Here is a 10,877-nt window from a genome sequence, read left to right on the forward strand (position 1 = left end):
CTGGAGCCAAGGTGGGAGTCTAGCTGGAGCTGAAGCAACGAGACCCTTCATGGCAGTAAGCTTACGTAAAGGAACGGGGCTGCTGGTGATTAACACCTCGAATGAATATATCTTTTAAAACTCTTCCATTTCTGCCTGGTCTCCCGGGCTCAGAACTTAGGCATCTTCCCCCCCTCGCTCGGATCAGTTCTACTTACATAATTTCTCTCCTGCCGCTCTCCATACATTGCCAATGCAGCGCTTTCTTCTACTTACCTGATGACACTTACTCTTTAATGAAGCCACCTGCCTCCACTTTTTCTCCAGGCTAATCCTTCGCAGGCTTATTTGTCAGAACGTTTATTAACTTATTCCTAAATCTCTAGCCTCGAGATGTGAACATCTGGTGGAGGTTGTAACTTTGCACATCTCAGCATCTTCTTTGATGAGGGTATGCCATGCCTGTGCCAGTGTCTCCCATGTCCTACAATGGATTCTAAAGTTCTTAAGAGACCTAGAGGGTCCTTGTATGGCTTTTTCTGACCACTCTTCGAGCTTGTGAGATCTCCATAAATTAATCTTTTTTTTTTTTTTTTGCAAGTGTATATTTGGCATTCTAACACCTTAAAATGCAAAAGAGATCACTGGTCTTTAAATGGATCAAGGTCCTTATCATTTCCCACAAGAATTAGTGGTTTTTTTACCTATTTCCCTAAGAATGACCTTAACTTTTGTCATACTTACTTTCTAAAGAGAAAGATATAAAATGGCTTTTTAGATAAGAGAAACATTTCTTAATATGTAAAGTATGTAACATGCCAACAATAATCAAACTCAACTACTTCCTGCCCTCTCCTATCTCGGGACCAGGCCTGAAGAGGATTCCCTCCTTTTGTCCTTCCCTCCTCTTAAGGTCTAACTCAAGCTCTAGTCTTCCTCCAGGAAGTTTCCCAGGTCTCTTGAATAAAAGTGATCTCTCCCCTTCCTAACCTTTTACTCCCTTCCCCCCCAATCCTTCCTTTACAGTTATCACATTTTTGCATTGTTTCAATTATTGGGGTACCTTTTTTTCTTCCAATTGGAGTGCTAGTTGTTTGTAGACAAAGTTTGTCATCTACCACACTCACTGCCCTCGGCACTTAGTACAATAGAACACAGTGGCTCCTTAATGATTGTCTAAATAAGGATTATTAACTTTAGAGTAATCTGGTCAAACTATGATCCCCTCCCTCCTCAGAATAATGTTTTTAAATGCACAAAATCAAATACATTAGATTCCAGAGGAAACAAAAGATGTTAAAATCATTATCAAAATATATATTTTTTAAAAAACAGATTCACAGACCCCAGGCTAAGAACCTCCAGTATAAAATGTCAGTCTACTGTTTGTGTCTCACATAGTAGGAATCTGAAAGACAGAATGAGTCACCACTGATAGGCTCATGAACCAGTAAGAAATCCAAAATCTTTTACTTTCTCCCAAGCTGCAAACCCACCCCCACCCCCACTGTACACAGTAGTGAAGAATGGCCATGAAAACAAAAGGCTTTAAGTAAACCTGGCCTCTCATGCTCCAATAACAAGAGGCATCCACAGCAAATATTAACTCTAGACTAGATGAGCTTTAAATTCCTTCCACCTCTGAGCATCTTGTGTCCTTCAACGACCTTGAGGAAATCAAAAAAATGAGTCCATTCCCAAGGCAGGTTAAGTATTCTCTATGAATGGCCCTGGAAAAGGTGGAATGCTGGGGTTCGGGGTTGAGAGGCAAAGGGTATTCCATCCACAACACAGCCCAAGCTCTCTTGTAAGGATTTTATTTCAGGGTAAAGCTGAACTCTCACCCAAATCACAACCCCACAGGGGTAAGACTATGTCCTCTGCCACTCAGTCCAAACACCAAGTTACTTCCATGAGGTCAGTCCTTCAAAAGCTACATAGTACCTTCAAATAATGTAGGATATGTTAGGAAACCTCCCCAACAATTTATTTGTTTGCTTGGGAGTCAAATTCCCAGAGGTGCCCAGCAAGTCTTGTTTTGCCTTCTGCTTCCGCTCTGCCTATAAGAAAAAAAGTAATGAAAAGTGTTGACACCCAAAATTCCCTCTGACTTAAAACTCACAGCCCCCTTGTCATACTCCCCACAACTCTAGGGAGAAAGGAAGGACTTTGATCTGTTCTTGGTTGTTCCTCTTCCTCCGAAACACTCAAAACCTTTCACATCTACCTCAAAGTGTCTTGCTATAGGGAGATACCCTCCCTTTTCAACTGGATCTCACCTGTCAAGGGTCAGAGACCTTGGGGGTCTAACAAGAACAGGCTAGTCCCCTCCCCAGCCCAGACCGGTATCCCACCCCATGCCATCGCCTTCCATCCCAGGGGCAATCCCTGTCACCTCAGCCTTTGAAGCACAGTCAAAGAAGTCTTTGATCTCCTTGGCACAAATGGTGTCGCTAAATTCATTCTGCTTCCAGCAAGCCATCACCAGGGACATCTCCATTATACAAGTCGCCTCTGGAATGGGGCAGGGGGCATCCCTGAGTTGGGGTGCCCACCTACCTCATACTACCATCCCTCCCCACCCATTCAGTCACTCATTCACTCAAATTATCCATCTGCTTTCTTTCTTACTCAAATACTGACTACTTTATTCACTCAGATTCACCTGCTCGCTTCATTTACATTCACTCACCGACCAGCGAGCCTGCTTCATTCATTTGAACACTCAAAAGTTAACCTGCTTGCTGCATCCTTCAAAGACTCAGCAGGTTGCTTTATTCACTCACTCAAAAGAGAGACTTGCTAGCTTCATTCCTCCCCCCCAGGTTCCCCTGCTAGCTTCATTTGCTTTCTCCCTTCCTCTCTCACCCCTCACTAGCTTTATCTGTTACCTCCCAGGTTCCGCCCCCCCCCCCCAGGTTCATTCATTCCCTCCCTCCCTTCCTCCCAGGTTCCCTTGCTAGCTTCATGCGTTCCCTCCCCCCAGGTTCCCCTGCTAGCTTCACTCACTGCCTCACTCACTCACAGGGTTCCCAGTCACTCTGGGCCAGGCTCAGGTTAACAAGGAGCCCCAGCTCTCGAGGGGCAGGTTGCGGAGGCGCCCCTCGGAACCCGGGAGGCCCTGGAAGCCGCGCAGGCCGTCTCAGGCTTCTCCCTGAACCGACCCCTCCCCCGCTCGCCCCGCTCTCCCGTGCCGGGACGTGACGCACTCACCCCCGAGTTCGCGCCGCCCCGCGCCAACCTGGTTGGCCAGCATCAAGGGCTTGTTGGGTTTCAGCACCGGCCGCTTCCCATTGTTCAGACGCGCCAGGCGGCCCCGCAAGCTCGGCAGCGCCATGACCCTCCGGCTCCGGCAGCCGCCGCCGTGACCACCGCTAGTTCGCCGGACGACCTGACGTCACCGAGCACGCTGGGGGCGGGGCACGTCTCGTCACTGGCGCTGCCGCAGTTTTCCCGGGATCCCACCCGGCCTTGGGAGATTCTGCCCGCGGGAAAGGCTGTCCTAGCCGCAGGCCCCAAGTCCTGCGGAGCCCGGAGACCTCAGCCGCCCGCTCCCTGCGGGATTTCCCCCGGGCCTCAGTTTCCCCTTAGGTTCGACGGATGCGCGTGTGGGCGGGGCGGGAGCCGAGCAGTTCGCGGACCTCCCGGACCGGAGAATCGCGTTGGACCCGGTGCGCTTTGAGCCCTGGCGCTGTGAGCTCTTGGCTGGGGAGGCGAAACCGCAGCCGGCTGGTCCCCGTGAAGCGGGAGATTGTCCCGAATGCTAGTCGGAGATCCAGAGGCCGCCTCACCTCGGGCTCCACCCGAGCCCTCCCACAGCGAGCCCCTCGCAGGGTTCCCAGCGTGCCCCGGGGCGCCCCATCCACTAGCCGCCCCGTCGCTTAGTGGGAGGCAGCGTAAGTGTCGCGCCTCGGTCAGCCCGTGCCGCCAGCCCGGGGAGGGGCCCGAGCAGTCGGGCCCCCGAGATGGGGTGACGTGCGGAGCGCTTCGCTGATGTCTCCTTTTCTCTCCGTAGGCGAATCAACACACCTAGTTAAGGGTCATTCTGGATTTAAACTCGGGCGTTTCTCACACGATTTCAGGCTTGGACGCTTAACCAGCTCCAGGCAGCCTCCCTCTCTCCAAATTCCCCCGGAGGTTGGTGCTCACTCCTTCAAGTCTACACTTCTGTTGTATTCCTCACTAGAATGTGTATCACCAGTGTCCCAGGGCCCTAAATAGTCCCAGCCTCACAAGAGGAGGGTCGGTGGTCTCCGGAACTAGTCCCCAGAGTTAGTCTCTGCTTTTGGCTCGGTTCCCCAGACTAGAGTTAATCCGGAAAAACTCCCAATACGGTTCAGAGTTTATACTTTGTGTGTAAGCTTTCCCAAATATGAATAGGGTTGCTAGCCTCTGCACACATGAAATTTAATAAATACATATTGGGTAGTGTAACCTTAATTTCAATTCACATGGGGGTGGGGATGGAAAAACAGGCAACACAAAGGACTTGCATAAAACACAATGATCCCCAAATTCCAGTGAATTTATCTTTTAAATAGAGATTTTCTGGGAGAATTTCTGGAAGCCTGGACTCCTCTGGAAGAGAAAAAGGCTTCTTAGAACTGTTAAGTCATAGTACATAAGCACAGTCTTCCCACTGGTGGACCGGCAGAGTATGTACGTGAACAACAAAGTATCCACGTCAGTATCTTCCACTCCTAGGACTAGTTTGTTAGCAGGAGCCATAAGGGCGATTCTCTTTCTTCTCCAAGGCCAATGCTGTTCAAGAATAGGGTGAGTAATCATTTCTTTTCCTAGAAGGTCTGATCCCTCCACTTTCCAGTGTAGGAATTTTTGAACTTGGAAATCACTGCCTAGGAAATTTCCCTTCTCTGATTAGAAAGCTCTAGATTCTGGGATGGGGATGCCTAAGAAGTCACTGTACAGATCATCTCCTCTTGCCATGTGCTCCTGCTTCAGCTGATATCTATCTCTTGGACCAGGAAAGGCCATTCTTAGAAACTCTAGTATCTGATCTGTATTCTCATGCTCCAAGGGAACAGATTGCCAGTTCTTTGTGCCTATATTTTCCTTTCTGGGAAAGAGATCTGCTCATTGATTGGGAGGTCTCCTAATTTAATTCTCTCTCTGAAGAGAAAAAATAGCTTTGTTTCATTGCAATGTGCATGATAAATGCTCAATAACTTTAAATTTGATAATCCCTTTCACTCCATTCTTACTCAAATCACCTTTTAGTTTAGAGCTCAATCTTTCTTAGACATTTATTCATCACATCTCCTCCAAAATCTTTGAACAAGTTCAAAATCTTTATGGTCCCTTGGGGCAGTGGGAAGAGCTTAGAATGGGAATAAGAAGACCAAATTCCATTTTCTACTCTCATACATCCTTGTCTGACAAATCTCTCTGGCTTCAGACTATTCAGTCTGCCACAGAATAAACAGTTCTGTTTTCTTCTTCCTTGAGAGTGTAGAGGGACTTTTCTGGAAACCACATACTAAATAGCTGCTGACAGTGTGACTCTGAGGGGGATGTGCTGGGAATGTAAAATGAGGGTGATAATGAGTTAGATGATCTCCAGCTCTAAATCTTTGGTCCTAAGAAGTGTTCATTATCAAAAATCAGTCTCTGGGGAAATTATGGCAACACAAAAACAGATATACCAATACATTTTTAATTAATCACATTTATGTGATGTCCTGGCCACAAAAAAGTTTTTTTTCATAGGCAAAGAAAATACTCTTGACGCTCTTCTCAGACATGTCTATCTCCATTTTACCATTAATATACCCGATTGCCTGTCCAAAAATACATATAAAAATATTTGAGAAGTATAAAAGCATTTTATTACAAAACTGAACCTGAGATTATAATATAAAATAATTAAAGTCATGATAATGAAGGCAGTACTTACTGCAAAGCAATCTGAAATGACACTGATTCCAAGGCAGACCACATAACTAGTAAATCTCTAACTGTGCAGGAGACAAATCTGAGATCAGGTTTATGCTCTATTGTTGAAGGCAACTAGTAAATCAGGAAAAATAACTAGCATTTCAAGTCCTCAAAATGGGATAAAGTTCACACTGGCCTGGTCCTCCATAGGGAAAGTGAAACCCTCACAAGAACTCACTAGTGTTGTCCCACTCCACTTTCACTAATTTCCACACTGGCCACATAAAATGGTCAGTGCTATGCTTTCTTTCCTATGTATTATTAGCAGTGAGTAAAATAGAAAAGCTACGGAAGATTCCCTAATGATTGACCCACTTGGTACAACTGTGCTGTTACACACTTGTATAATTAGAAAGGATAGTAGGGATGAATGTAGCACCTTCCCTACCATCCTAATAAAAAGCATCTGTCCTTTATTATTGCACATCATGTAAATACCAAACTAGTTTTTGTCTCTGTTTAATATATGTCCTATATTATATGTCTGTTTCTAAAGTTGTAAATTCACAGGGTATGGGCTACCTTTAATTTCTTTTGTTACTGCCCAGATTAGTGCCAGTTTTAAATGGGAAACTAGTAAAAGCTTTGGTTAATGGTAATTTCATTTCCTTTGAATCGCCTTTCCTTATTGAGCTTTCTGATAGAATGCCCAAAGACAGCTTACACAGCTTTTTTTGTGTGCACTAATGTGTGAAGACTCATAGCTTTTCTAAGCACCAAAGAAAATTCCTTTTTATCACTTCAAGATACAGTTAGTGCTAGAAGACTTAGGCTAGCAAAAGGAGGGACAAATTTCAGAAAAGATTTTGATAATACTGGTGAGTGGATGTGTAGGGACCATAGCTTCAAGACTGATGGCATGAAAGCTATCAAATACAAGGATAAATTCACTAATGAAGACGCACAAAAATCTTTTGTGTCTGTGGCTAGGATTCAATGGACATTTGCTCTGTTGCCCTAGAAAAGGCCTATAGTCTTCCTGCCCAGAGGAAGTCAGGCTGTGCATACAACAAACCACAGTGATTTAAGTGGGTTTGGCTGTATCCCCAATGCTGACTGACTATAGCTTTTTATTTACCCAGCCACTTGTGGTGACCATCTCTTGTCTTCTCATCCCCCATTAGCTTGGTGCTTTGGCTTTATTCCATTCTGAATAGCTAGCCTGAATAAATGCATTGTCAATAGATATGTTTCCACTTCTTAACACCGTATGGCTGGGAGAAGACAAAACTTTTCACCTGAAAGCAGCAAACCAAACCATCCCATCCACTTGGAATGGAATATGCTTTAGAATGTAAGGTATTCAAAAGATAGCATCTTTAGTATCCTTTCCATGATTCTTTAGAGAAGAAAATGACTTTGCAGCATGCAAAAATGTAACAAAAAATTTGCTGAGCAGCAGGCAAAAGCAGAAGGCCATGTATTGCCAACAAAAGATTGTTTTTTGGTTGACTGGTTGCCTCTTTGTATATCTTAATGTTACAGAGACTCCAAGAAGATTCTCTCCACTATATTATCTAAAGCAGAGTAATATTGAGGAAGGAACTTTCAATTGAGGCTCAGAAGATCCAGTTTTAGTCTTTCACTAACATACTCTAAAATTGGGCTTATTTCACCTAACCCTCGATTTTTCAATTTGTTTAAAAAAATAAGTATGGCTATGGAGGGCAGGGAGAGGTTATTAAGTTCCTTACAATTCTAACATTTTAGACTTAGGGATGTTAGCATAGATCTGATCTGAGAAGATGAAAAGTTTGGAGAACTGAGTCGTCATGGCCATTTAACCCTAGGGATCAGTTCTCTAAATAAAACCAGTCAGAGTGCAGCTTTCACCTTCCACCAGTATGCCATAGAATAAACAATTCTGTTTTCTTCTTCCTTGAGAGGGTAGAGGGACTTTTCTGGAAACCATATGCTAAATAGCCTGACAGTATGAATCTGAGGGGGATGTGTGTCCCTTTAAGTCACAAAATAGAAAAGATTCTATCTCCTCCCAGACTCTTTCCCACCTCAGCCAAGGGCACTCATGTAGGCGGCTGAAGATGCTGGTTCCTTCGGAGGAAGATGTCATGCATGTAATCCCAAAACTTCCCATGGTGTGTCTCATTGTTGTGGATCATAGTGGTGAGGGCCTCACCCTGGTCCAGGCCTTGCCAATAATCCTGCAGCCACATCTCTTTCCAGCTGAAACATCAAAGGAGAACTGAATTATGGAGTTATTGGTAGATTAGAATCATAGCAGTGGAGCTAGCCAGTGAGTACCTAAGTTAATACTAGATACACATTGGTCTGGTCCAGAAAGGTAGAAAACCCAATATCAGTAGGAAAATCACCTGAAGTCATCCACATGGCCTGAAATCCCTGAAACATGCAAAAGAAAACACCCACAATCACACAGCAGAGCAGACTGGGTGTCCTGGCAAACCAGGTGGAACTGGGTTATGAGAGGTGTGCTTGCTTTCCCAAGGACCTTGGTTTTTCAAAATGCTTTAATTCCAAGTACCTGTCCCCTGTGGCTTGTTTTCCTCAATCGTTCACGCCCAACTGTCTACCCTTCCTGTGGTCCATCCTAGCATAGAACTAAGTATACAGTAGTGACAAGACAAGACCTTTGGACTTAGAAGCCCCTCCACTCTTCAATCATCAGTAACAGCTTCTTAAAACCAGTCCTCACCTGCCAGTAGCTGCCCAAGGCAGTAGCCACCCACATAGTACCAAGGGAGACTTTACTGTGACATTGTGGAGTAGTCCAGCACTAGCCGTTCCTTAGCTGTGACCTTGCCTCTCAAGTGCTTGTTTAATATGGGTAGCATCTTGTTCTCAGCATCCCAAGTTCCCTCCACGTGGCCCTTACATTTTCCCACCCCATCTCAAGTCCATGTTATCACATGACCAAAGGAGCAGTGGCCTCACAATTGGGTCTTCCTGCTCGCTCTGCTCAATACAGCTACCAGATTCTCCTTTTGTAAACTGTTGCTTGGATCACTTTCCGGCCCAAAGCCCTTCCAGGACCCATCACAACTGAAGAGCAATAGGCCCGATACTGACCAAGCTTGGAATCCCCTCTCTTCTCCCACCTCACCCCTCATCTAGCTCCAAAAATCCCCCTTAAAGCCCCGTGCCAAAGGGATCTCCCCTCCCTCTTCTGAGCCTGGAGAGTCCCCTCTCACCTGTCATTCTCGGGGATCTCCTCCAGCCGCCCAAAACCGGGGCTGGGTTCAGGGCAGGCCATGTGGGAGTGCTGAGCAATCCGGAGAGGCGGTGGTGGGATGCGGCCGGGGTCGGCCTCGTGGGCCCTCTCGGCGGCCAGCCTGGCCAGCTCGTGGTCACAGACATAGCACTCGAAGCCCTCCAGGTAGCTGGGCTGCCGGGGGTCGTTCACCCCCCACTCGCGCTGCTCGAGGCTGTCCAGAAGGAGCGGATTAGTGATGCCCCCGGGCTGCTTATAGGCCAGGTACTGGGCGTACTCGGCATCGTTCCGGTCCAGAAAATCAATGAAAGCGGCCAGTTGCTGCGGCGACTCAAAGTCGTCCACCAGGATGATGGCACGCTCGTTGGGCATCCAGTCGCGCACGGACGGAGAGCCGCGATACACGGGCACGGCCCCCAGGTGCAGCGGCCGCCAGAGCTTCTCCGTCATGTAGTCCTCGCAGATGGCGTTCTCCAGGGCCAGATGGAACTTGTAGCGGGCCAGGAAAGCCAGGAGCTCGGGGTCCTCCGACGTGGCTGTGGCAGTGTCGCGCAGCCGGGCTGGCAATTCCCGGTTCTGCAAGCATTTGCCGTAGGAGTCCACCTGAGGGGCGGTTAGAAGCTTAGGGCCGCCCCCCCTTCCCTCACGCCCTCTCCGCTGGCCCTGCCCCCAAGACCGCCTTCTCCCTCCCCTCTTCTCATTGACCACGCCCCCAAACCGCCCTCTTCACTGGCCCCGCCCTCAAGATAGCTTTCTCCTCCCTCACTATGCTCCCCACGCCCCCAAACAACCTCTCTTTGCCGGCCCTGCCCACTCCTCTCCAGCCACGCACGTCAAGACTCCCGGACATTCCACACTCCCGGGCACCGCCCTTCTCCTCCCGGATTCAGCCTCCCTCAGAACCACCCCCTCTTTTCACTGAGCCCGTCCCCGGAACCGCCCCTCATCTAGTTCCCTCACAGGAATGTAGCGCATGAGCTCGCGCACATAGCGGTCGCGATCCGAAGGCACGTCGCAGTGGGATTGTAGATAAAGGAGCGGTGCGTAGCCGCGGCGGCGCCAGGCCGCACGCTCCTGGAGCGCAGGCGCAGCGCGGCGCAGGTAGGCGATCCCCGGGAGCCACTGCAGCGGCAGCGGATAGTCTGAGCGGCGGCTGAAGGTGGCGCTGAGGTTGAAGAGGCTGATGCCGGGAGCGTGGCTTAGAAGGAAATTATTGAGCGGCGATTCCTCATGTAGAAGCGCCCAGGTCTGATAAGACAGGCGGGGTAGCGGCGCCTCGGAAGCGCGGAAGTCGGTACCGTAGAAGAGCAGCGCGCGTGTGCGCGTCTCCCGCCATCGCCGTCGGTCCCGGGAGGCTATGCACGCGCCGCGCGCACACTCGATGCGCTCCGAGTCCGCAGGGAAGTGGGGGAACAAGCCGGGACTCCACCACAACAAGACGGGTAGCTGGCCTTCGTCGGGCTCCCGCGTCCCCGAACTTCGTGCCACTCCCACCGAGCCCAGCGCCGCCTGCGGCTGGAACACCGAACCTGCCCAGGGCTCCGCCCATTCCTCACCCCCGGGTTCCGACTCGCCCCCGCCCACCCAGAACATCAAGGCGGCAGCCAGCGCCACGCCGACGCCCGCCATGCCTCCTCCCGGCCTCGGCCTACCGGCCTCAACACCAGGCGGGGAAAGATCCTCTACACGCATGCGCAGCTCTTCGCAACCAGAGCCCGCCTCTTCCACTCTAGAAGTCCGAAGAGGAGGTGGG

The 10,877-nt window shown here is 48.9% G+C and overlaps 2 protein-coding genes and 1 long non-coding RNA gene across 4 annotated transcripts; 1 reads left to right on the top strand and 2 right to left on the bottom strand.

The window, feature by feature from the left end:
• Window positions 1–1,275: 1,275 nt before the first annotated feature.
• CHCHD1 (coiled-coil-helix-coiled-coil-helix domain containing 1) lies at window positions 1,276–3,457 on the bottom strand. Its single transcript, XM_074296819.1, has 3 exons — window positions 3,193–3,457; window positions 2,375–2,493; window positions 1,276–2,039 (listed from the first exon to the last, which is right to left on the bottom strand). Exons 1-3 carry the CDS (start codon window positions 3,314–3,316, stop codon window positions 1,926–1,928), a joined length of 357 nt encoding a protein of 118 aa, XP_074152920.1. The 5' UTR covers window positions 3,317–3,457; the 3' UTR covers window positions 1,276–1,925.
• A 297-nt stretch (window positions 3,458–3,754) lies between these two features.
• LOC141558924 (uncharacterized) lies at window positions 3,755–6,530 on the top strand. Its single transcript, XR_012487181.1, has 2 exons — window positions 3,755–3,875; window positions 3,995–6,530. It is a non-coding gene; the product is annotated as an uncharacterized LOC141558924 (long non-coding RNA).
• Window positions 5,640–10,816, bottom strand: POFUT4 (protein O-fucosyltransferase 4). Of its 2 annotated transcripts, none has more exons than XM_074296818.1 (3): window positions 10,085–10,816; window positions 9,105–9,700; window positions 5,640–8,118 (listed from the first exon to the last, which is right to left on the bottom strand). In XM_074296818.1, exons 1-3 carry the CDS (start codon window positions 10,814–10,816, stop codon window positions 7,959–7,961), a joined length of 1,488 nt encoding a protein of 495 aa, XP_074152919.1. In that variant the 3' UTR covers window positions 5,640–7,958. The 2 variants fall into 2 exon arrangements, with proteins under 2 accessions (XP_074152919.1, XP_074152918.1); XM_074296817.1 differs by having other exon boundaries at window positions 9,105–9,727.
• Window positions 10,817–10,877: the final 61 nt, after the last annotated feature.

This window comes from Sminthopsis crassicaudata, chromosome 2, assembly GCF_048593235.1.
Source record: "Sminthopsis crassicaudata isolate SCR6 chromosome 2, ASM4859323v1, whole genome shotgun sequence".
In the NCBI taxonomy this organism is placed as follows: domain Eukaryota; kingdom Metazoa; phylum Chordata; class Mammalia; order Dasyuromorphia; family Dasyuridae; genus Sminthopsis; species Sminthopsis crassicaudata.